Raw genomic sequence first — 22,775 nt, 5'->3', positions numbered from 1 at the left:
GAGTTGGAATGTGGGCAGAACACCAAGGTTAACTTATACTTGCATGGGGATCAAGGGATCTTTGCTGACGAGGAGTGTCAGACCCTTATTAAAGAGCACAAGTGGGAATAGCTCACTGTGCTGCCTGAATACAAACCCAGGAACCTGGGATCTCCGCACCTGGAAGCGACCCAACACCTGGGATGTTTCCTAACAGATGACTTTACAAAAGCCTCTCATGCTGCAGAGTGTCTTATCATTACCTTATTTTTTTATTTAGTAATATTTATGAAGTTATTTGTTGTTTAAAATGTTCCAGAAACTTTTTTTTTTTTTTAAAGACCCCATGAACAAAAACCAAACTGCATTTTAAAAAAGTCCACCAAGAGAAAAGCAGCAATATAGCCCAAATATGTTGAGGCAAGTGTTTTAATTTCAGTAAGTAGATACACCAAGAACCCCACAGAGTATTCAAGTATTTAAGCAATCTGAGCCAGGCCTGCAGCAGGAGTGAAAGCATTCTGTGTTATGTTAAATAGATAGATGTAACAGTTTTCTTACCCTCCAAAGTAGGAGTAATTTAAAATATTTAGGTAACTGACTCCCAAATTCATTTATACCCCAAAAATTTATACTTACTAAACAGGAATAATTTAGAACAGTCAATGAACAAATTCCTGTAGGAAGGAAAAAACTCCAAATCCATCACATACACTGAGTCTGTTATTTGTATTCTGTGCCTTTTTTTTCCTTTTCTTCCTGTAGTTGCCTTTCTTCTTTCAGCTCAGGGCAGCTCTAAGCTTGGGGTTTTAATTTCCCTCATTTCTTTACTCTCAAATTTTTTATATTTCCTTGTGTGCAGCCACCTGAGGATGAGCAGCACAGCGATGCCAATGCCAACAGTCAGGACCACCACAGTGACCACAGCACTAATGCCAGCTGCCAGCTGCTTCATGCAGAACGCTGGGGGCTTTTCATCCACATAGTAAATCCAGAGCTTTTCAATAGCCAGAGCATCTCCATTGACTGAGACAGTTAATTGACTGTTGGAATGAAATATAGAGTCATTGTTTACATCTTTTTCAAAGTAATAGGCCACATCAGCTATATCTACATCCCACCTGGGTTTCTTGTTCTGGTCCAGGCGGATTTGGATAAGTGGGGGGTCGTACTTGATGGCTGCAATGTACTTGGGGTGCAGCTTGTACCTGCTCTCAAACAGCTGTGTCAGGGCCTTTGCCACGTCGGGAACATCGAAGGCTCTGGAGCTTCTCTTGTGTGTCAGCTCAATGTAGATCCACCTTGTCCGGACCAGCTCGCTGCAGCTCAGGCTCCTGTCTCCCTTCTCAGTTCTCCTCACACCAGCAGTGTTCACGCACCAGCAGGTGCTGGACTGATTGCACTGCCTGGCTTTAAAGACACCACTGTCCTCACAGTCAGGGTTGTAAACGCCATCACTGTCTGACAGCCCATGGGGAGGTCTCCAGAAGCGCTTCTCCTTCAGGGGGATCATTTCTGCCTTCATCAGGAAGCATTTTGAAGTCAGGGTTGAGCAGTCTACAGGGTGATCTGAACCTGCCAGCCTGCAGGTGCAGTTCCCAGGGCTGTCCTGGGCACACACTGCCCACTTGTTGGTTGCACAGGTACAGCTGTCATGGGCTGATGAAGCGACTGCCAGAATTAAACCCAGCACAACCCCAAACAGATGCTCCATAGTGCAGGAGAAAAGCACAGATGAAGTCCTGAGTGACAGCAGGCAGCATCCAAAGCTTTAATCCACTGATGGAGCCTGCTCATTCCTACACCCTGGTGTGCTGCTCCCTTTACTGATTCAAATCAGACCCACCAAACAGGTTCTTCTTCCAAAACAACTGGCATCTCCTTCCCAAATCCCAGTCAACAGCTTCCTGGCTCCCTGTTACTTCTCAGGGAGTGGCACCTGCCTCCAGCCGCCTCCCTCGCTCCTGCTTGATGAGGAAACAACAGGGAAGAGACAGCAGCCAAGCTCCTACCATGGGCTTCCCTTATGGATTAAAGACAAGCAGCTGGCCCTTTCCCTTTAGACTTTTTATGGACTATATGCAAATGGGTGTTTAAGGAGTTTCTCCCATTTCTTTTGGAAGAAATCCTACTCCTCCACTCCACTCCTTCACTTCCATCATGGTTTTTCCTCTGTCTTTCACCGCACAGCATCCGTATCATTCCACTATCTAGATTCTTATCAGTTATGGACTTTCTACTTTCATAGCTTATTAAATAAAGCCTTTGGGAGTTTTATGTTTGCTGCCTGGAGCAGGTGTCAATTCATGAGGAACCACTGCCGACCAGGCTGATGGCTGCTCTCCTGCACAGAGAGCACAGGAGTACAGCTTCATTTTCCAGCACGGAAAGCTTCTCTCCCACCTTTCCTTTGGCACATGCTCATCCCAAGGCAGCACTAGGAATGCTGATTTTCATGCTTATGCTACCCTTACAAAGTTGTTCATTATTTCTGAAGAAATTTTTTAATCTGAATTTTAATGACACCTTTCACAGAACACTCCAGTGGCTCCCAAGTCTCCCAATGAACTACAAACCCATATTACCATGTGCTTTGGCAGCAGCTGACAGAGACTTTCCAGTTTGCATTAAGCAAGTCCCATTCATTTGATTTTTCAAACCCTGTCAGACTCTTTATAAATCATTATTTTGGGACCAGTAATGACCACAGGGCAGCGTGAGCACTGTACTGCCAGCCACGTGCCTTGCAGTCAGCTCCTACCTGTGTGCTGCTTACCTGAGCACTGCCCCACTTCCAGTCCGTGCCAGCTCCTGCACTCATGGACTATTCAGAACTCAGAGTAGGTGTAAAATCAGAGCTCTACATGGAAACAGGATGTAAATACCCTCTGCCAAAGCAGGACACAATCTGGACATTCCTTCAGGTAACAATACCTGTAGCTACCTTTCTTGGAAAATAATTGAGATCTACAGCTATAAGTATTATTAAAATTACCAGGTAAGTCAATTTGTCATGTTGATGATTCTGTAATAGTTTAGCAACTCTTTTCCCATTTTTAAGTCATTCATTTACCCACACTACAATAATCTCCTTTTTTAAAATTTTCACCTCCCTCCTTCAAAGTCAAAATCCATTTAACTATCACCTGCCTCCTCATATCTTGTCTTTATTTTATTTCACATTATTTAAATGCCAAATGTGAAATATAGTTCAAAATTAAAGTGTACTTCTTCACTGACTTTTTCTTTTACTGGTGGATTTCACCCTCTGTAAATAAGGAAGGAACAGACTTACTTTAAAGACAAGTTTTTCCAACTATCTATGTACTTATATATATTTATATATGTTAAAAATATATGTAATGCCTCTATGACACCAAAAAAAGTATTATTTCTTTTAATCCATGCTAAGCTGTAACAGTACTACAAGAGTTAATTATTTAGAACAGCAGGCTGTAAAAGGAATAATCCTGTAGGAAATGTGGAGTGCATTATTTCTTTAGTGATCTCTGCTGCCATGGAAACAATTTCTCAGCACAATTCTAAACCTCGTAAAAGTAGGGCAGTAGGTCTATGTAAAGCAGCAATTAAACAACCCGAATACTTTTATCTAGGCCATTAAATACTTTGTCCAGCATCACATGTGATTACAGTGTTCACTGGGATGTTAAACCACCAGCTTGTTCCCGTGGGGATGGATGAAGTCCCTTATCCCTCACTTCCTCAGGGGTGCACAGCACCAGCACAGCACCTTTCTCTCCCCATGCAGACACTTGGGGTGCTCAGCTGTGCCACACCCCCCTTTTGGGGTGCACTGTCCTCCTCCACAGCCTCTCGTTCCCCTACACACACTCTGTCCTCATGGCTCAGCCCTGCCCAGTAGAGCAAATTCTCTCCAGCACAGCAGAAAAGGAGCCTGGTTAACAGAGCTGGAACCAACACACTTGGGTCAGATCTGGGGAAGGAATATGGCTGATGGAAAGGCTGGGCACCTTCAGGCTTTGCCCATGCAAACCCCTCACACTGCTGATTCAGGACTGTGAGATGTGTGTGGCAAACACTGGGGTAACCATCCCAGCATCCCTGCCCCAAGTACCACTGGATAATCTTCTGAAGGAGACTAAAGCATAGGGGGTGTAAAACAAATGAAGGAAACAACTCCACACCGAGGCACACGGCTCCTGCCCTAAACGTGCTCCCTGGCCGCAAGTTTACACACCCTCCTAAGAACAGTTTTGCTCCGAGTTCCAAACCTTTCCTGCAGCAGCTGTAACAAAGCGCCCTCTGCTGGAACCGAGCTTTATTCTGTCACTTGGTCATTGCCACCGACACGAACAAAGAAATTCCAGACCCAGTGCTCGGAGACAAGAAGCTGTTACAAATACAGACACATCTTCCAGGGTATTGCATATATAGTCTTTATTAGTAGACTCTTGTCTATCATCAGTCAGAAATAGCAGAGAAGCAAGCAAAGGAAAAAAGTACTGAATATCAGTGGCAATAGCGTTAACTTTTTGCTTGGTTATGGATTGTTTATTTTTTTCAACGCAATTGTTTTTGGAAAGTTAATTATTTTTAAAAAAATAAAAATAGGGATTTTCCCTCCCCTTGCACACAAGATCTGCATCCCTGTGAGGCAGCACTGCTGCTAACTGGGAGAGCAAAACATGATTCAGCCAACAAATGTCCATAGGGATATTTGCCAGAATTGACATCTTCAGGGAGGTTGTTTGGGTTTATTTTGTGGGGTTTTGTTTGTTTCTTTTTTCCTTTTCTAAACTGCTGAATTCCAGTTTTAACTGTATCATTCTACTCACTACTCAACAATTTCTCATGTCCTGAGCAACAATTTAGTAAGGTGTAACACTGGTCCTATGGAAAGGAATAGCAGATTAGTCTGCACAGGTCCACTGAAACAAAGCCTAGATGGGGGAATAAAAGCTTTATAATAAAAAGTTTTCATGCCTAAAATGTGTTTGGTAGTAGAACTGGTATATTAGTAAAACAGATTTTTATCTCCTGGGAAGCATGCAACTTCCAAACTCATATCATTAACCTCTCGGTGAAACTAAATGATGAAAAGTAGGTTAGTTTATTTTCTTACCCTGGCTCATGTCAACTAAATCATTACTCAGCATCACAGCTGTGCTCTTTCCAATTCCCACAGAATTCTGTGTGCTAGACTGGACCCTGATGGTACAAACACTGTGTTTTCTCCCACACTACCCTGCAACAAACGCTTGGAAATCTGGAGCCTTTATGTGCATGGCAAAGGCTCAATCCTGTCCCGTGTCCTCAGAAACAAATCACTTCAAAAGTCAGGGTTACTCAAACCTTTCCTTATGTAACAATACTGTTAAATCCAATAATACAACTGTGTTACTTTACCTCAGTGATCATTACAGAAAGAAGCAGCCAGGACATTGTTACCACTACCTGGGTAATCGTGACCCATCCTTCAAGGGCTGGGAATACCATGTGGACAACGAACAGTGTCTACTTCATGGTGCTGTAACACAGGAGGTTCAAAATCCTCCTCCTAACCAGCTCTAATTACTGCTGTCAGGACATTGACACCGGGGGATTTCCCAGAGTAACCTGTGCAAAACTGCAACCCAACAGCCCATGACTGAGAGGGAGGAATGCTTTCCCACCTGGAGTGTAGCTTAACCAGGAATCCAGGAATCCATGCAATACTGGTAGTCAGGAAGCCCCAAAGATGACAGTTTAGAGTAAATGCAGGCTGGGTCAACAGGCCAGATAGAGATGGATACACCAAGTGATAAATTACACACAGTAGTGGGACCTAAAGCTGTGCACCAGCACATCTGAACATAGAGAGAGCACACAACACCCACCACTACTTTTGAGTCTATAGCTCTTAAATGTGGGAAAATCACTGAGTTTCAAGGGCTCCTATTTTTGTCTGATCAGGTTCTGCACCTTCCCCTTAGTGACAGAAAGAGACTCATGAAGCCTGATAAAAATATAACATTAACTTCCTGTGAAGGAGTTCCCTCCTTGGGATTTTAAAGCTTTTCAAACTCTTTATACAAACAAGAAGCTGAAACATATAAAATCTTAAAATTCCATTTATGTTATGTAGAACTATATATATACACACACATATTTTCTTAACATAAAACTTAGGTCCATTGTCTCCCCTCTAGATATAAACTCTAAGTCTTGCTTGAGACTTTCAAATATATTTTAGACCTCTTTGAGAAACTCTGCCCAAGATAAACGTGTAAATAGTAATACCTGTAAACAAGTCAAGTTTCCTTAGTATTTAGAAAGCAACATTTAAAGCACACTTTTGCTAAAATGATTCACAACGATGCAGCTCATGAAACATTTCCAAGCTGCAATCAGGAAACTTCTCAATCAAGACCAATCTGTGACTGATTTATCTAAATATATACCTGTATGAAATCATAACTGAGGAACTGATATAAACCAGTGTTTTCCTATTGAACTGCACATTATAGAGAAGACTCTGAATATAAAAGTGGGGATTTTTTTCTTTAAAAACACAAATCCTTTTCTTCTCATTGCACTCAGTTTGCCATCAATTAGGAGCTCTTGTTTCCACAGGAAACACTGGCAATTAGAAGTGGACAAACCACAATGATCTGGAGAACAACAAAAAACCTTCCTGTAGAATGGAAGGCCAGAAAGATGCAACCTGTAGTAAGACAGGAGTTACCATTTCCACTGGAAACAAACACAGCCACTACTGAGAAGTCATGAAACTCATCAGCTTTTTCTCCCCAGTATAGAAGCAGGATGGCAGAGAACGTGCCAAAAAGCTACGTGACCATCAGAATCAATGGGGAAAAGTAATATGAGAAGTAATAGTAAAAAAAGAAATTGGGTGATGTATTTTGCTACCACTGAATGAAACTTCAGACTGGATACCAGGAAAGTCTGAGCTACAAAACTCTCAGTTAAGTTTCCCTTTTGTGAACTCATTCAAACTTACACTCCCTAAAGCAAAGGAACAAATTCATTCTGAGTTAGAGGTGCACCTGTAGATAAAAGAATGAAATAAAGTTTCCAAACTGAAGGACTTGAGAGAGGATCAGCTCTCCTTGAAGACTGATGCACAGCATTCTTGACAGGGTGTGCTCCTTCCCGAACATCAGGCTGGTCAATCATTAACCTCATGAGCATTAAGCATTCCTTGGGCACACAGGTCACGACCTTAAGAGTTTTCAAAGTGGTTTTAAACCACAACAATAAGATGACACTGGATTCTGTAACACTCACTATCAAAACGGATAAAAATTCTGAAGGAGTTGACAGAATGGAGAGGAGAGGAAGAAATTTAAAAAAAAAAACCCAAAATTCCAAAGCCATCACACCGGCAATTCATGTGAACATTCATTCTCACTTCCTTCAGCATTATCCCTTTTCTCACTCTTGTACGTGGAAAGGAATAAGTTTTCTATCTGAGTCAAGAACTCTTCAGCAATGAGGCAGTTTGTTACCTTGCCCAAAGTCTTCCTCATGCACTCCAAAAGCTAGGCAAGAGAAAAAGAAATTTGTTTTAAATTGCCATTTTTACCCCCTTTCATCTGGTAAGCATTGCAAAGCAGTTTTTATTTATTTATTTAGGATTAACACTACAAAAAGTGTTTGTACATCATAAATTTAAAAGGAACAGTCACATGGGTGATCTAAACCCAAGTCTTCAAAACCAGTTACCCAACAGCTAAATTTCAGAGCATCTATCAACTCAATGTTGGTTTATAAGCAAAGATGTGTTGAGAGGAAACAAAAAGTTCAATGTGTGCACTTACTGTGTGCAAGCTTTCTTTTTATGTCTTTGCTTTGGGCACAGTTTCTGTCTTGGCTGTCCAATAACGGTACAGCTGCCATCAGTCAGAGCTGCAGAGCAGTGACTACACTGACTGAAAAATTAAGGTTCCTACTTATCCATGATAAACATGGCACAGCAGTATTTTACTGGTGGAACAAAGGAACAGGAAGGCCAAGGCTGCTCTCGAGGTGTGTGCAGGTCTTGACAGCAAAAGAACACAAAATGCTGAGAAAAGACTGAGTAATTTTTCATTAATTCTCCTCCAAACTAAGGGTCAAACCCGGTGTCTGCACATAACCACATCCCCACCTCTCCCAGAGGAGGATCTTTATTTTCACTGTGTTGTAAGTAAATAAGCTGTGCCACAGAATTCATTTATTGTCACCAATTTACATCTCTGATTTGTAGAAGTGTAACTAACTTCAGGTGACTTCTCCTGATATGAAACAGATTTGCATTTAAAAACACATCTAACATTAAAAAGTTAAGAGAAGAAAACTTACTTTTTGCAAACAAGTCAGGTCAGAATCTCTATGAAAAATTTTATCCATGGGGACACTGCTGTTGGAAGAAAAACAAACAGGAGTGCTGGGGAAAGCAGCCACAGGTCTTGACTGGAACATAACAATAAACATAGAAACATTCCAACCTGTGTGTTTGTAACAGAACTAGACACTTACCTATGGCAAAATCTGTATTTTTCAATTATCCACCGTGTTTTTTCAAATATTAATTCCCACTGAGGCTCCTCCAACATCTGTTCCGTTTCAAATTTGTAGGGCAGGCCTGCAATCAATTGAAGATCATTATTCAGTGTGTTTTTCCTGTTTAGTTTAGGTGCAATCCCTCCCTTCCACATAATTGTTCCTCATTTATTACTGACTGCAGAAGCCTGTAGTTGTGTTCCTTGACAACATTAAAGAGGTTAAAGTAAAAGGATGACGTGTTTTGGATTCCAAATTTAATTCTGGTGGGAGTAGGAACAAATCTGTTCTCCTCCCTGCCCTTGCCAATTCCCATTCCATAAGGAAGGGCACAAAAATCTACAACAAACCCAGAAATGGAAAAATTAAGTGTTTATAACTTAGTAGCACTTTTTTAGTCTCTGTAAGATTTATATGGTTATTAAATTAATTAAAAAGGTTTAGTTTTTAAGTATGAATGGGCTGATGGTGAAGTGCTGACTACTGTTCTCAATTTCAAAGGAATTTTGCTCAAAAATGAAGAAATTCTACTCATTTACTGCACGTGGGGGAAGAGAATGTTAGAAAATATTTTAAAGGAGAATCAGAAAGTTATTTGCAGAACACAATTTGTTTAGCAAAAATCAGGAAGAATGAGACTGTACGTTTCAGTAAATCATTTCCAAAGAACCAGAGGAGATGGCATTTTGTAAAACCTTGATTTCAGGAGCGAAACAGAAATCTGAAATCCTCCGACAGAAAATGCACGTGACTACAAAAATGTCTTCTAAGGGCAATAGAGTTTGTCAGTATTTTAACTCCCCCCACAAGGGGGAAAAGAGGATAGAAGTGCAGGACTCTCAGTGTGGTAAACAGGAACTGGGGCACAGATGTGGCCACTGCTCCCCCGGCCCCAGGATTGTGCAGTGAGGCTCCAGGCAGAGGGGCTCCCCTTCCTGCTTCCACAGGAAAAAACAGAGGGAACTGTGGGCTCACAAGGCCTCAGTTACTGCTGTGCCAAGAGAACTGGAGACCTTGGAGTGTGGATGCCAAAATCAGGACTTTATAAATAGAGGGAGGAGGAGAGAGAACAGGTAGCTAGCAGAACTATCTACTGTTATCAGGGGAATTTCCCTCAAATCCATGTCAGGAAAAGAGCAGAAGATCTCATCATCACTTGCAATACAGCAAATTTTATGTGGTATGTCCTTAACTGTTCAAGAAAGGAAAGGATCCTGTTTTCATGAAATGCCAATGGTATTTTTAATCAAGAATTTGTTCCCTTGGGGGGGGGGTTCATGCCAGCACCATTTCAGCTTTCATGCCTTGTGTTCCCCTGGACAGCTGGCACATGTATGTGATCCTTTGACCTTCTGAATGCCATGCTACCCAAAAATTAGGGATTTTTGGCCACTATAGCAGCCAATTCCTTGCTATTTACTTCTGTCTCCTCGAGCAGAGAATCTGTTCAGAACACTGTAACGTAGCAAAAGCCAAGTAAGATATGAGACAGTTTCTAAGCTGTTCATATGGATTCTGTATGTAAATAACAGGGACCCGTGTCCCAACCCTTTCACTTCTTTCATGAATTGTGGGAATTACTAATACAGAAGATCAATCTTGTATATATTTATACTTGTATATTCCTGTCCTGACAGCACAGAAACTTGCAGGTTTATTCTTTCAGTGAAATGCATGGGTTTTTCCAGCACACGTTACCATTATGAATTACACTATTTATATAATACCATCATATTACCAATATAAATACATAAATACTGATTTCTCCGGTTCAAAACCGGACATTTTCCCCTTAAGATCCAAAAGGGGAAGGCAAATGAGGACACTGGTTAATAAAAGACGGGTACTTACGATAGGAACCGTCAGAACTGATCTCGTCACTAATGACCAGACAGGTGATCTGGGAATAGGGGAGAGGATTATTCCTGTTGTAAGGGCTTATGATCATTCCGATGAACATGGCACCACCCCTGGAGAAATAGCTCTAAAAACACAAAAACACAGAAAAAACCCCACATACAAAACTCCAATCTTGTTCAGGCAATGCCGCAATCTAAAAAGAGCATTTATGTCAATTGATGCTGAGCTGATGTAAGATGCATTGGTGCAACCCATAAACACCACGGAGGCCTCAGGGCTGTCGGGGTGCTCTGCTGAGTGCTTTTGCTGTACCTGGTATTTAGCCTGAGTGTCGATGTCCCGGATGGAGGGGTTGGGGTCGAAGGCGGGGTGGGAATGGTACCAGCCGATGACCTGGAAGCCCCTGGCCGCCAGCGATTCCGAAGCCTGAGTCTGGGACACCGGGTCCATCTCGCACTGCAGGCCTGTGCTCAGGCTGTTGCACGGCTCTGCTGCACACACCTGTGAAAAGAACCTCCAGCTGCATCAATGCAAGAAACCTCCAGCAGTTACATAAAACTTAACGAGTTTTAAGAATCATTTACCAGATCTTCCTCGTGATGCAGCTGACACTTGAACACAAGCTTAACTCTCGTATTTCAAGACTACAGTAATGAACTTCAACTTTAATATAATTAATTAATTGCCCTTCAGAAGTAAGTTACATTTATTCAAATTATAGCTATGATCATTCCAGTTTCGATATTATAGAGAAAATGTGAAAAGACAAACACTTACTTCCACGGTCTTATCAGCTTCAGAGTACCTTCCACCGAGCAGCCCAATCACTTCTGCCAGAGACACGTGAGAGTGCTGGAATGAGATCAAACAAGTAGGAAAGTCCAAGTTGTGGGATTTCTCACAGGTCAGTGACTTCTCAAGGATATGGAGAAGGAAAGCTCAAGACAACTCAAGACTCTCAAATAGCCAGTACTTCATTTAAAGCAAACAGAAAAGATTAAATTTGCTTATTATATACACACCACAGATGTAGTGCAAGGGTGCAACACTTCCATACACGAGGCAATGCTGGCTTCAAAAACTGCAGCCTGGGCAGAGCTGAACAACTGCACACATTTTGGTACAGCCCGTTGTTCTTGAAAAAACCCACACGTTGCTTTGCAAACACAAAATCAGTTCCCAGACTGGGAGAAAATGAAGCCATAGATTTCAGAAGGGCAGTCTGTTCCAGAAAGTAGCTTTAAGCAAGTTAGATTTGAAGTATGACAGAGAGTAGTAAGTAGTAAAGCTCTCAGTAAAGTACCAAAGCTCTTACTACTTTTTCTAGAAGGTCAACAGTTGTACATTAAGCACAATACAAAACCCATTCATTTTAGGGGCTTTATTTAATACTAGATTCTCACTGCTAGGTCTGACTGGAAAGAATCACAGAATGGTTTGGGTTGGAAGGAAACTTCATGATTATCTCATTATTCCCCCTGTCATGGGCAGGGACACCTTCCATTAGACCAGGTTGTTCAGAGCCCCACCCACCCTGGCCTTGAACACTTCCAGAGATGGGGCAACCACAGCTTCTCTGGGCGAACTCTTCTATTTTCTTGGTCTTCTTATGTTGCTCATTAAAAAATCCCCCAAACCCACAGCATACACATCACAGCTTTTTGAAAGACAAAACTTAACGCTCACCAAATCCATTATTAAAAGTGCTTCGGAAGACACTTTCACCTGAAAGGGTGCCTGAAATGACAAACACAGTAATGAGTATAAGAAAAGTAACCCAAAGCAATGGAGCCTTCTTGGTAGTTCCCTCAGAGGCACATACCTGCTTCTCTTCCGTGAACAAACAGCATGGTATCAGCTGAAAGGGATCAAAGGAACTATAAAATGAAAGAAAATTTCTCTAAAGATGTAGGACAGTCAGGAAACTTTTCAAGTTTCCCACTGTCTCCTTGGCAAAGGAGGAATAACCTTGTTTTCTTCACTGGATTTTCTCATCCCACATTAGGATGGCTTCCACCAAATACAGAAATGTCACTTCCCACACTCCTGAATTCCAACATGGAACATCTGAAATGCATCCCTGCTATTTCAGACCACGATACATATTAATGCTTTGCAGGGTTCCAGCCTGACACTACACAGGACATTTGTTCAGTTCCTAGCAGATCTGTGTTCGAACACGATGCAATCAAATACCTTTTGATTTGTCTCGAACCTTTAGAAGATTTTGCAGGTTTCAGTTTTTCTTCCTCTCTCCTTCTTGCTAATTCTTCAGCCGAGAGATGCTGAAAAGATTTTTTAAAAAAATTCAGTATTTTAATGTCTGAAGTGCTTTTTCAGCCCTGACTGCAAAACCAGCCCAGAATAAATTCTTGATATAATTAGTGTATTACAAGACTATTCAAGACAGAGGCAACAGCCATGGCAGAACCAAGCAGTGTGGAAGGAGTGACAATCTGAGATCAAGTCCACAAGGTGTCTGTTTAATGCCTGATGAGAGAATTCTCTCACTCTCCAAGTCAATTAAATTCAGTAAAATCACAGCCCACATCACAAACCAGGTGTAAATCCAGGTGTGACAATCTGCCATTACCACAGCCAGAATTTATCATGACCACTCTTTAGGGATGAAGTTTTTCAACCTTTATTTCTGTCCAAATATGTATTTTGCAGGAAGTGTTGCAATTATTAAACTACAATTACTCAAAAGTAGGTATGGCATGATAACATTATGGAAGTAATTGTTACAGGAAATTACTGAAAGGTTGAAAATTAAGAAGGTTTTCTCTACAGGAAAATTGGATGTTTACAGTTCTTTACTTTTCATATAATTTGAAATTGTAGGAACAGACAAATATTTTCTTTCCAATTCTCCCATAAAATATTTAACCTTGTATGAATTTTTAAAGCACTTAATAAACCACAATATTCTGGGGATATTGCTAGTAGCAGAATTAATATTAGGAACTCATTATCACCTGCATAAGGAGCATAAGGAAACCATACAGGACTGAAAATGTAACATTTAAATGTTATTCTCCCATCCCCTACCATTACCATTAAGGCAGTTAACTGAAAGCAACGGGTCATGAAATCTCCTACAAGACAAGGCAAAGAGTTTTTATGGGCATAAAACCCCTGTGCAAACCCCAAATGCAGTTGTATTTATCAGCATGAAGATGTACCAGCTGCTGCATTACTTTCAAATTACACTTCCACAAGAGAGGGTAAGTCCCTGTGACACAACTGTTCCCTTGTCTGTTTAATGCAACACCACCTGCCAGCAATTAGCAAGAATTGATGATTTAAGGCACGTTTAAAACACAGGAGGGTTACCTCAAATGTCTGTCCTTCCAAATCCTTTGCATCACACCAGTTTCCCCAAGGGTCCCGCACTCGCCGTCTTCTTGTGCGCTGAGGCAAGAAACCACCATGAGTCAAAGCTCTTATCCTGAAAAAACTGCATTTCCTTCATCTAGGCAGCCATGAGGACATTGTCCAAAAGGTCACTGCCCCAGGAGTGGTACTGACACTCTGACATATTCCCACAAGAGATAGAACACCCCGAGCTCTGTAGAATTAAGGAGCTCACAATCTGTCCTGAAATACCATCAGTGATATTTAAGGCTGCGAAGGCTGTTGGTATTCCCTGGAATATCAGCATCCCTGACAGCAACAGGGCATTAATATCCAGCTCTGAATTATTGCTCAGACAACACACAAAGCTATAAACTCTGTGTGTTTACATTTAGTGTATGCTACGGTTCTTTACATTTCAATTTACTAGTTTTAAAGTGGGATTGATTTAGTTTTCCTCTCATCAACTGATTTACTTTGCTGTGAAGTACTTAAAAATGCTACATTAAGTGTGAATATAAAAATTAACTTTGGCAAGCCTTGGTAATTCATGCAATTATAAATGAGTTACTACTGCATTTAATTGTGTGCATAGGGGTCTCAGTAAGCCGTAACACATACCTACTGTATTTAACAGTTGAAATGCAAACAATCACACACTGCAATGCACTTCACTATTTTCTGGCTAATAAATTGTGGGGAGGAGTGGGTTTGGGCTGCAGGGGAAGGCCTGCAAGACAACTGAAGTAAAGTACATGAACAAGTGAGTGGGTGTGAGACACCTGCACCTAGACTGACACCCCAATCACAGGGCACTCTAAAGAAACTGCAACCTGAATGAGGGGAGAAATTCCCCGAGGTGCCCTGGCTTGCAAATGCAAACTGGGAGGATTTTCCCCCTTTCTTCTGCCCCAGGCTGTACCATGGACTGCAGGCGCTGGGCCAGCTGATAGGCTTCCACCGTGTCCTTGCCCTCCCTGCAGCGGCTCCTGTCGGCGGGCTGGGGCCGGTTGTACACAGCCTGTTCTGCAGGACACACAGGGGACAATTCCTGTGTCAGCAGAGCTCAGGGCCACTCAGCACTGCCACACACACAGGAATGACATGGGTAAGTGTTAGCAGCAAATGGCACAGGAAAAAAGCAACCAAAACCCTCACAGTGAAAAGACATCTCTTGACGTTCATAATTCTGAGTGATGACACAGCCCTCTCCCACTACACTTTTAAAACAACAGAACATCCTTCCTTATTATTAATTAATTTTTAGTAACTTTACTTTAGACAAAATGTACTTGCAAGACACGTTGCTCCTCTCCTAAGTAACTGTCATGCAGCTTTGGACCAAAATCCATTCAGGCACTCTAAGCCAACATCAAGTTACAGCTGTATGTTCACTTTTAACAGGTAACCTAATTTTAACATGTCAATTGTTTAAAAACTAGCCCTGAGGATGAAGGCATTGGGGTTTATTTAGGAATTAGTTATAATTTAGCATGGGAGAAGAAACAATTACTCGAATTCCAACTAGTAAGAAGACACGCAGAATTTCAGATACAGCTGGTAACCTCAATTATTCATTAAAATGAATAATTTCCAGTTTCTTGCTGGAAGGCAGGAGTGAGTAGTTCCTCCATGTCATCAGAATTTCAGATACAGCAGAATTTCAGATGCAGCTGGCATCAGGATACACAGAAAAGCACAAAACAAAAAACACATCCCACCAGCTAGTGGGTGGTAAACAGGAGGGAAGGGGAAAAGAAAGAAAAAATAAAAGGTTTTGTGTGAATCCAAAATTCATAGTCAACAGGTTACAAGCTCCTCTAGATTTTGCAGGGTAATGAGAGACAATCTGTCAGAAGGTCCTTCCTAGCAAGGATGAATGTGCATCCTCTGTGGGAGCAGCACACCCTAATGCTGGGCAGTCCTTCAACATGACACCAAAGGAGGCTCTTTATTGATTCCAACAGAAATATCTTTACCACAGCCAAAGTTGATTGCTCCTATCAGCTCCAGGTACGTGTGGATCCGCCCGATGCAGTTGACGTCCCCGCAGTTCTTCAGGCCAGGACGCACCGAGGTCTTGTTCAGGTATTTGGGTTTGCATCTCTCCCTGAAACAAAGCACAGCACCTTGTCAAAGAGCAGAACAGACCCCGAGGGGACAAGGGAATTGTGTGACCTTAACTGAGGTCCTGTTTTCACTCTCTAGGCACTTATTCCTTCCTTTCAAACTGATACGGAATCTTTTCAGTTCAACACTTCTCTGGTGTGGAATGGCATTTTAGTCTCTCTTTGCAACTAGAACAAGCTGTCAGAGCACAAGACAACTGAGTGAGAACAAAGTTAAACTCAGTAATTCTTTCTACTTCAAAGCAAGCACAAACCAACACTGGCAACCAAACTATCTTGAGCCTGCTACCACAAGTCACTACGATTCCTTACACTAATCCTTGGGATATGGAATATCAAATATTTAAGTGTACAAGCACCACTCCAAATTGATTCTTAATTTGAGGCATTCTTTTGGTCAACATTATTTGCTCTAGCACAGATTATTACTTCTTGCTGCCCTTCTTTAAAGGCAGGGCTACAGAATTAATGCCACTGGTTATTTTAAGGAACCATTTATTAAAACCATTCTTTACATACAGGATGGCAAAAATGGCAAGAAAATAGCACAGCCAAAACAAATGCAGCCTGTTCTGGTACAGGACATTAATTTTCTTAATGTTTCTAAGTACTTTCATTCCTCAGCTTCCAAAATACCAGAGAAAAAATAGGGAAGATGCAGAAGAAGCATTAATAATGAATGCTGTTCACTGGCAACCTACCATACAATTAATTTTACTCTTTTCCGAAGTAAGCTATTAGTGCTAAGTAGTGTTTTAACTACATCAAACCAGGATATCTTAATCACTTATTTCAATAAAATAAATTAATGCATCTCACCACTGGTCCAAAATATAATTCCTGATTTTCAAATAACGCTCTGGTGTTTTGGCCTGGCGCCCTTCGAAGAATTCGGGAATAGCCTGCTTTTCTTCTTCCAGAATGATGCTTCTGTCAACCTCCACTTCTTGATCAGGTGGCTTCAGCTCCTCTGCTTCCTCTTGATGATCTTCATCCACTTGGCACGAAGAAGGAAAAAGCAATCCATTATCAGCTGGGTCTCTTTGCTCCTCACTGAGCTCCTGATCAGTTCCTTGTGCAGTCCCATGACATGTGACTGGTCCACCTTGTTCAGCTTTCTCAATGAAGTTATTGTACTGCTGGTAATCCAAATTCACAGAGTTATCCCCATTCAGGTGCTGGGAACACGTTGCTGCCACCGCAGGAAATACCAACGCATCCACTGTCTCTGGCCTGGTATGGTGAGGATCTTCTTTAGGTAAAGCAGTTGCAGAACTGTGTCCAGCAGATGAAAAACCTTGTTCCACTGCTTTTGTTTCTTCAACTGGACTTCTTGGAATAACAGGAAATTCAGATTTTGCAGTTTCTTGCTGGAAGGCAGGAGTGAGTAGTTCATCCATGTCATCAGTTATGTCCACTTCCTCATCATCTGACAGCTTTTCAATTTTCACTGCGTTCAGGTTGGGGTCTGCACGGCCTCTCAAGTTTCCAGCTTCTACCCTTACTCCATCCTCCATGGGAAGGCTGCTCCCACACTGACTTTGCTCTTCTTTTTCAGAATCACCATTTTTTGCCTTAGGAAAATATAAAACACTTTTAGGAAGGAGAAACAAACCAAACCCATCTGCCTGCCAAATAATCAGAACTATTTTATTGAAACAGCAGACATTCTGAAGTGTTTCTTCTTTGATTTATCCTTTTAATTTATTTTAATCCATTGCAACTGACTTTTACACAGCATTACTGGGATACTTTAGCCCAAGAGGAAATTTACATGTATTTCCAGTCAAAAACCCCTAGAAAGTAGTTATTTCTTCTTAAAATCCACGAAATCTCAAATGAGGATGAAGCTAAAACTACAACACACAGCAAAAACAGCTATATAGTGGAAAACCAGTATTTTCAGACTAACAACCAACAGTATAAGAGACCACAATTACACTACATTTATTGTTTAGTTATATCAGCAATAAAAATACTGGTCACGCTAGGAATTTGAAATCAGGTCTGATTTCACATTTAAATCTGCAAATAGGATATTGCACTTTTCTGAATATGGGAATGAATAGAGTACCTGCTTTGACAGCAGTGCCCTGAAAAGACAGATTAAAACCAAGCTACCCATTGGCAAACACCTTTTTGCCAGCTCCAGGGATGCTCCATTTACCTTGTTCCTAAAGTACTGCCGAGCGTAGCTCTTGACTTGCAGAACCGTTCGAGTGCCAATCAACTTGGCAATTTTCGTCCACCTGCGGCCAAATTTCACCTAAAACAACAAAGCACATGGAAGTCACCCAAACTCTGACATCCCATACATGGCACTGCATGTGTCAAATGAGTTCAAAACCTCGATTATTCATTAAAATACACACACAGTACAGCAGACCCATGGTAAAGAACCTCACTATTCATGTCCTACCGAGACTGAAACTGCATCCAGTAGTAAGAATTCTTGTTATTCTTAACTAGAGGATCTTCTTCACCCAGTTCAGGCACCCTGCTGCCTACTATCCCAAGCAATCCTTGTGCCTGGCAAAGCAAACCCTTTTACAACTGGCACAACCATATAATCTCCACAGACCTTACAACAGTAAAGGATTTCACTTGATTACCTGATCTACCTTAAGGACACACTCTACTTCCCATAGTTAATGCAACATTGTGATTGTACAACGTGTTTACAATACGTGTTAACTCCTTTGCTGTTCAAGATAAACTCATTAATTCAATTTATTTTTATATATATATATATATATATACTCACCAGTCCTTGCTCAAACAGCTCTTTTTCCTCTGATGTCCACTTCAAGGAGCAGCCAGGTGCTTTTGTAGGCGATCGCACCCTGGGAATGCAGGAAGCAGAAATCAGTGCTTTCCCAAATCCAGGTATTCTCCAATCCCAGTCACTCAAGGCACCCTCTGACAGGAGGACTACTCCCCATCTTTGGTAAAACTCAAAGTATTGCTTTAAACATGAATGTGACTCAAAAATAAAATACGGAGAATCACATCAGCTTGTCCATCACAATGGAAGATTTAAGGCAACTCGATACTCATCAGTGACTTGTGGCACAGAAATACATAAAAGCAAGCAACAGAAAAGATCAGGCAAAAAAGCCAACTAGAATTACCAATTTTTTATTGTAAACCACTGTGCTACCAAAAAAAAACCCCAAACCTGGTTTACTCCAGCCTGTTGTCACACACAACAGTATTTCTTCCTGTTGAAAGGTCTCTTAAATAATTTTATACAGCCAAATAAAAGAAACTTTGATTTTTATTAAAATAGTATCTAGTAACTTAACAAAATCAGACACCACACTTAAAAATGCAATTCAATGCAATTCAATGTTAAAATGTACATACATGACTTTTCCAGTTTTCTTATGTGGGCTGCAAATAAAAGAGTGAAAATAAAAATTAGTAACTGTGCTGCTGGTGCATATCTCAGCAAATAAACTTATTTTAGAAGGACTTTTCTTTCTACTCAGCTAAGTAAGAATTTTTCCCAGACAGATCTTACCTTTTCATAGATCTTTTCTCTACTTCCTTTTGGCTGAGCCATATTTTTTCAGAAAGTGATTTATTAGATAAATAATATCTGAAACAGTCATTAAGTTTTCAAAGCACCAGAGATATTTGTACATGCGAGAATTTTAATAATCATATAAATTACACTGCTTCAGAACTACCCAGCTGTAGAAACAAATACTGCCATTTCTACAGCAGGATTTCTGCAATCTATCTACAAGATGACAGGGCTTCAGTCACCTTTACAGAGAAAGGTTTGTCCAGTTCTTTTGGAAAGAAGAGGTTTTTTAGCATTCTACAGGAAAACTTAAATCCAAATCAGCAAAAGGATACTCTTCTTCCAGCAACATCTTCTCTATGACAGCCCTGTTTTCTTCACTAATGCTGCTGTCCAACATCCAGGGCTGCAAATAACAAAAATACAGTTTAGTGTCTGAATTCTGTCACACTGTACTTAAGTACTGACAATAAACAGATTCTAAAAGTAAGGAAAAACCACTGGTTAAAAACCTAAAAGAGTGTCTACATGGAGGGAAGAGAGAACACAGAAGCTCTGATAACCTTGCTAGAAGCAGCATTCATTTAAAAAATACTTACAAGACTGTTGCCAGTTCTCCAAGATGAATCAAGATAGTGATCCTGCAGCAGGCTTGATGCTGTGTTTCCATGATCTCTGAAAGAAACTCCAGTGTTCAGAATAACTACATTTTTAATATTAAGAGTGTCATTGAGTTGTATTATCTCCACTAAACATTTCTACATCTTCCCCCAATCAGGTAAAAACAAACTGCTTTCCTGTCGAGGAGAGCTCCTACTTACACAAGATTTAATAGAATCCTGTCATACAGGGTGGTTAAAACCATAGAATAAAATCCTGGAATGGTTTGGTTGGAAGATCATCTCATTCCACTCCCCTAGACCAGTTGCTCTAAGCCCTGTCCAACCTGGCAAGGGCTCACCACCCTCACAGGGAAGAGTTTCTTCCCAATATTTAACTGAGTGCTCTTACAGACTTCATCCAGTTTATACTTAATCTTTTCTGTAAATAACTATTGATTAGAGATCTGTCACTGATTAACGTCATTGATCAACTTCCTTTTATTTTCATGCAGCATAAGATCTCCTTAATAATTCATGTAATTACTTGTTTTCAAAAATCTTTGTTTCCAGAACATTCAGACTTGTCTAATTAGCCCTATATTCCCTGCAGTGTTACTAAATCAAACTCACCTACTACTCTGAAGTGCTTTGTGCAGCACTTCAAACATCTCTTTATAGGATAAAAGATCAGGATGAGTCTCCATGTCCAGAAATCAATACAACTCCTGCTTCTTTTGGAGCATATCCAGGAGAGGGTGGGATCAACACCCCCCTTTGCCAGCAGCCTGTCTGCAGCAGTGGTAGGGGCTACTTGAGGGCAGTGTGTCTCTGGTACAAACCTTTCGTTCTCTCCCAGCACCTGCAAGTGCTCGATCTGAGGCATTACAGTCACTGCCCATTCACTCCAGCATCCCTTATCCATGAATCTGCTGAAGCCCAGAAAGCCAATGGCATCCTGGGCTGCATCAAAAGCAGCATGGCCAGCAAGGCACAGGAGGCGATTCTGCCCCTCTGCTCTGCTCTAGTGAGACCTCACTTGGAGTCCTGCATCCACCTCTGGGGTCCTCAACATAAGAAGGACATGGAAGTGTTGGAGCAAGCCCAGAGGAAGCCATGAAGTTGATAAGAGCAGTGGAGCACCTCCCCTACAAAGACAGGCTGGGAGAGCTGGGGCTGTTCAGCCTGGAGAAGAGAAGGTTGTGTGGAGACCTGATAGCAAACTTCCAGCTCCCTTCTGAAAGGGCTACAGGGAAGTTAGAGAGGGACTCTTTGCAGGAACTGTAGCGATAGGACAAGGACTAATGGGTACAAACTGAAAGAGGGAAAAATTAGGTCAGATATTAGGAAGAAATTCTGTACTTGAGGATGGTGAAGCCCTGGCACAGGTTGCCCAGGGAGATTGTGGATGCCCCAACCCTGGCAGCGTTGAAAGCCAGACTGAATAAAGCCTTGAGCAACCTGGTCTAGTGGGAGATGTCCCTGTTCATGGCGGGGGAGTTGGGACTAGAAGATCTTTAAGGTCCCTTCCAATCCTTAACATTCCATAATTCTATGAATCAGTTTCCTGCACCTCCCTCCCGGCGTTCAGCTTTCTGAGCCTCCCTGCCTCCGCGAGCTCGCTAACACAGTTACACAACCCAGCACCTTCTCTATGGGTATTTTAAGGATTCTCCCAGCAGCCTCGCAGCGCTGTTCCGGGCTCTGAGGGATCCCATGAGGGCGGTTCCGCGTTCTCCTCACACCGGCGCTACCACAGCCCCGTTCTCGGTGCCCTTCCCCACGATGCCCCACATCGGCGCTGCCCGCTCTCCACAGGCACTCCGTGTTACTCCAAGGTCTCTCCCGGAGCGGCGAGAAGCGCCCGGCCCGGGTGGCCCCCTCAGCAGCGGCTCCTCCCTCACGACCCCCGCCCACCGCGGACGGACGGGACGCGCTGGCCGGAGCCGCGGCGGGACCCTCGCGACCCTCACTCACCCCGGTGCGGCCGCAGGGTCCCCCTCAATGTCCACCTCGGGCTCCTCCGCCGCCGCCATGACACCGGGCCCGCTGCTATCGCGGGAAGGGGCGGGCCCGGCGCCGCGGAGATGGGCGGGAGCAGCGCCCCGAGGAGCGGCCGCGGCGGAGGCGGAGATGGCGCTGGGGTAGGCGGAGCGCGGGGCAACAGGGGCGGGCGGGGAGCTGAGGGACCGGGCCGAGCCGTGAGGGGACAGGGCCGAGCCGTGAGGGGACAGGGCCGAGAGCTGAGGGGTCAAGGCCGGGCTGTGAGGGGACGTGGCCGGGCTGTGAGGGGACATGGCCGGGAGCTGAAGGGACATGGCCGGGAGCTGAAGGGACATGGCTGGGCGGTGGGGGAAGGGGTGACAGGCAAAGGGGGTCTGAGGAGGAGTGCGGGATGCGGCGATGGAAGGTTGGAGCCCACACTGGTGAGGGGCACCCTCAGAGATATACGCAGGGCTGGGCCCATCACTGCGAGAAGGATGTGGAGGGGCTGGAGCATGTCCAGAGCTGGGGAAAGGCCTGGAGCACAAGTGTGATGAGTGGCTGGGGGTCTCAGCCTGAAGAAAAGGAGGCTCGGGGAGACCTTTCCTCTCCCCACAACCACCTGACAGGAGGGTGCAGCCAGGTGGGGGTCGGGCTCTGCTCCCGGGGAACAAGGGACAGGACAAGAGGGAACGGCCTCAAGTTGCACCAAGGGAGGTTTAGATAGATATTAGGAAAAATTCCTTCACAGAAGAGGTGATTGAACATTGAAACACCCTGCCCAGGTTGTTGGTGGAGTCACCATCCCTGGAG

The 22,775-nt window shown here is 42.8% G+C and overlaps 3 protein-coding genes across 10 annotated transcripts in view; 1 reads left to right on the top strand and 2 right to left on the bottom strand.

Moving 5' to 3' along the window:
* Window positions 1-379: 379 nt before the first annotated feature.
* Window positions 380-2,861, bottom strand: TACSTD2 (tumor associated calcium signal transducer 2). The gene has a single exon (XM_010408772.2). The coding sequence runs from the start codon at window positions 1,691-1,693 to the stop codon at window positions 764-766; it is 930 nt and encodes a 309-aa protein (XP_010407074.1). The 5' UTR covers window positions 1,694-2,861; the 3' UTR covers window positions 380-763.
* Window positions 2,862-4,376: 1,515 nt separating this feature from the next.
* Window positions 4,377-22,068, bottom strand: MYSM1 (Myb like, SWIRM and MPN domains 1). The gene is made up of 20 exons (XM_010408758.4): window positions 21,957-22,068; window positions 19,980-20,055; window positions 19,716-19,786; window positions 19,375-19,452; window positions 19,218-19,244; window positions 18,616-18,694; window positions 18,019-18,117; window positions 16,671-17,425; window positions 15,702-15,832; window positions 14,645-14,748; window positions 13,702-13,779; window positions 12,562-12,650; window positions 12,188-12,242; window positions 12,052-12,102; window positions 11,143-11,217; window positions 10,678-10,866; window positions 10,357-10,489; window positions 8,482-8,587; window positions 8,305-8,362; window positions 4,377-7,502 (listed from the first exon to the last, which is right to left on the bottom strand). The coding sequence occupies exons 1-20, from the start codon at window positions 22,013-22,015 to the stop codon at window positions 7,338-7,340; spliced, it is 2,478 nt and encodes an 825-aa protein (XP_010407060.1). The 5' UTR covers window positions 22,016-22,068; the 3' UTR covers window positions 4,377-7,337.
* The window catches only part of FGGY (FGGY carbohydrate kinase domain containing), a 282,954-nt gene continuing 282,229 nt past the window's right edge, over window positions 22,051-22,775 (top strand). For all 8 annotated transcript variants that reach the window (XM_039555991.1, XM_010408771.3, XM_039555988.1 and 5 more), the window contains exon 1: window positions 22,051-22,123. The gene's annotated coding sequence lies outside the window, so the exon portion shown is untranslated. The remainder of the gene's footprint in view (window positions 22,124-22,775) is intronic.

The sequence above is a fragment of the Corvus cornix genome, chromosome 8 (genome assembly GCF_000738735.6).
Source record: "Corvus cornix cornix isolate S_Up_H32 chromosome 8, ASM73873v5, whole genome shotgun sequence".
Classification (NCBI taxonomy): domain Eukaryota; kingdom Metazoa; phylum Chordata; class Aves; order Passeriformes; family Corvidae; genus Corvus; species Corvus cornix.
Note: the sequence above shows the minus strand (reverse complement) of the source record. Positions and strands in the feature narration are given on the sequence as shown.

Coding starts and splice junctions, on each gene's coding strand:
- TACSTD2 (XM_010408772.2), bottom strand. CDS start 1,693: ATGGAGCATCTGTTTGGGGTTGTGCTGGGTTTAATTCTGGCAGTCGCT.
- MYSM1 (XM_010408758.4), bottom strand. CDS start 22,015: ATGGCGGCGGCGGAGGAGCCCGAGGTGGACATTGAGGGGGACCCTGCG. Junction 19,453..19,715: donor AAGATGTTGCTGGAAGAAGA/GTATCCTTTTGC, acceptor TGACTGTTTCAG/ATATTATTTATCTAATAAAT. Junction 13,780..14,644: donor CCCAGCGCCTGCAGTCCATG/GTACAGCCTGGG, acceptor TTCTTGCCTCAG/CGCACAAGAAGACGGCGAGT.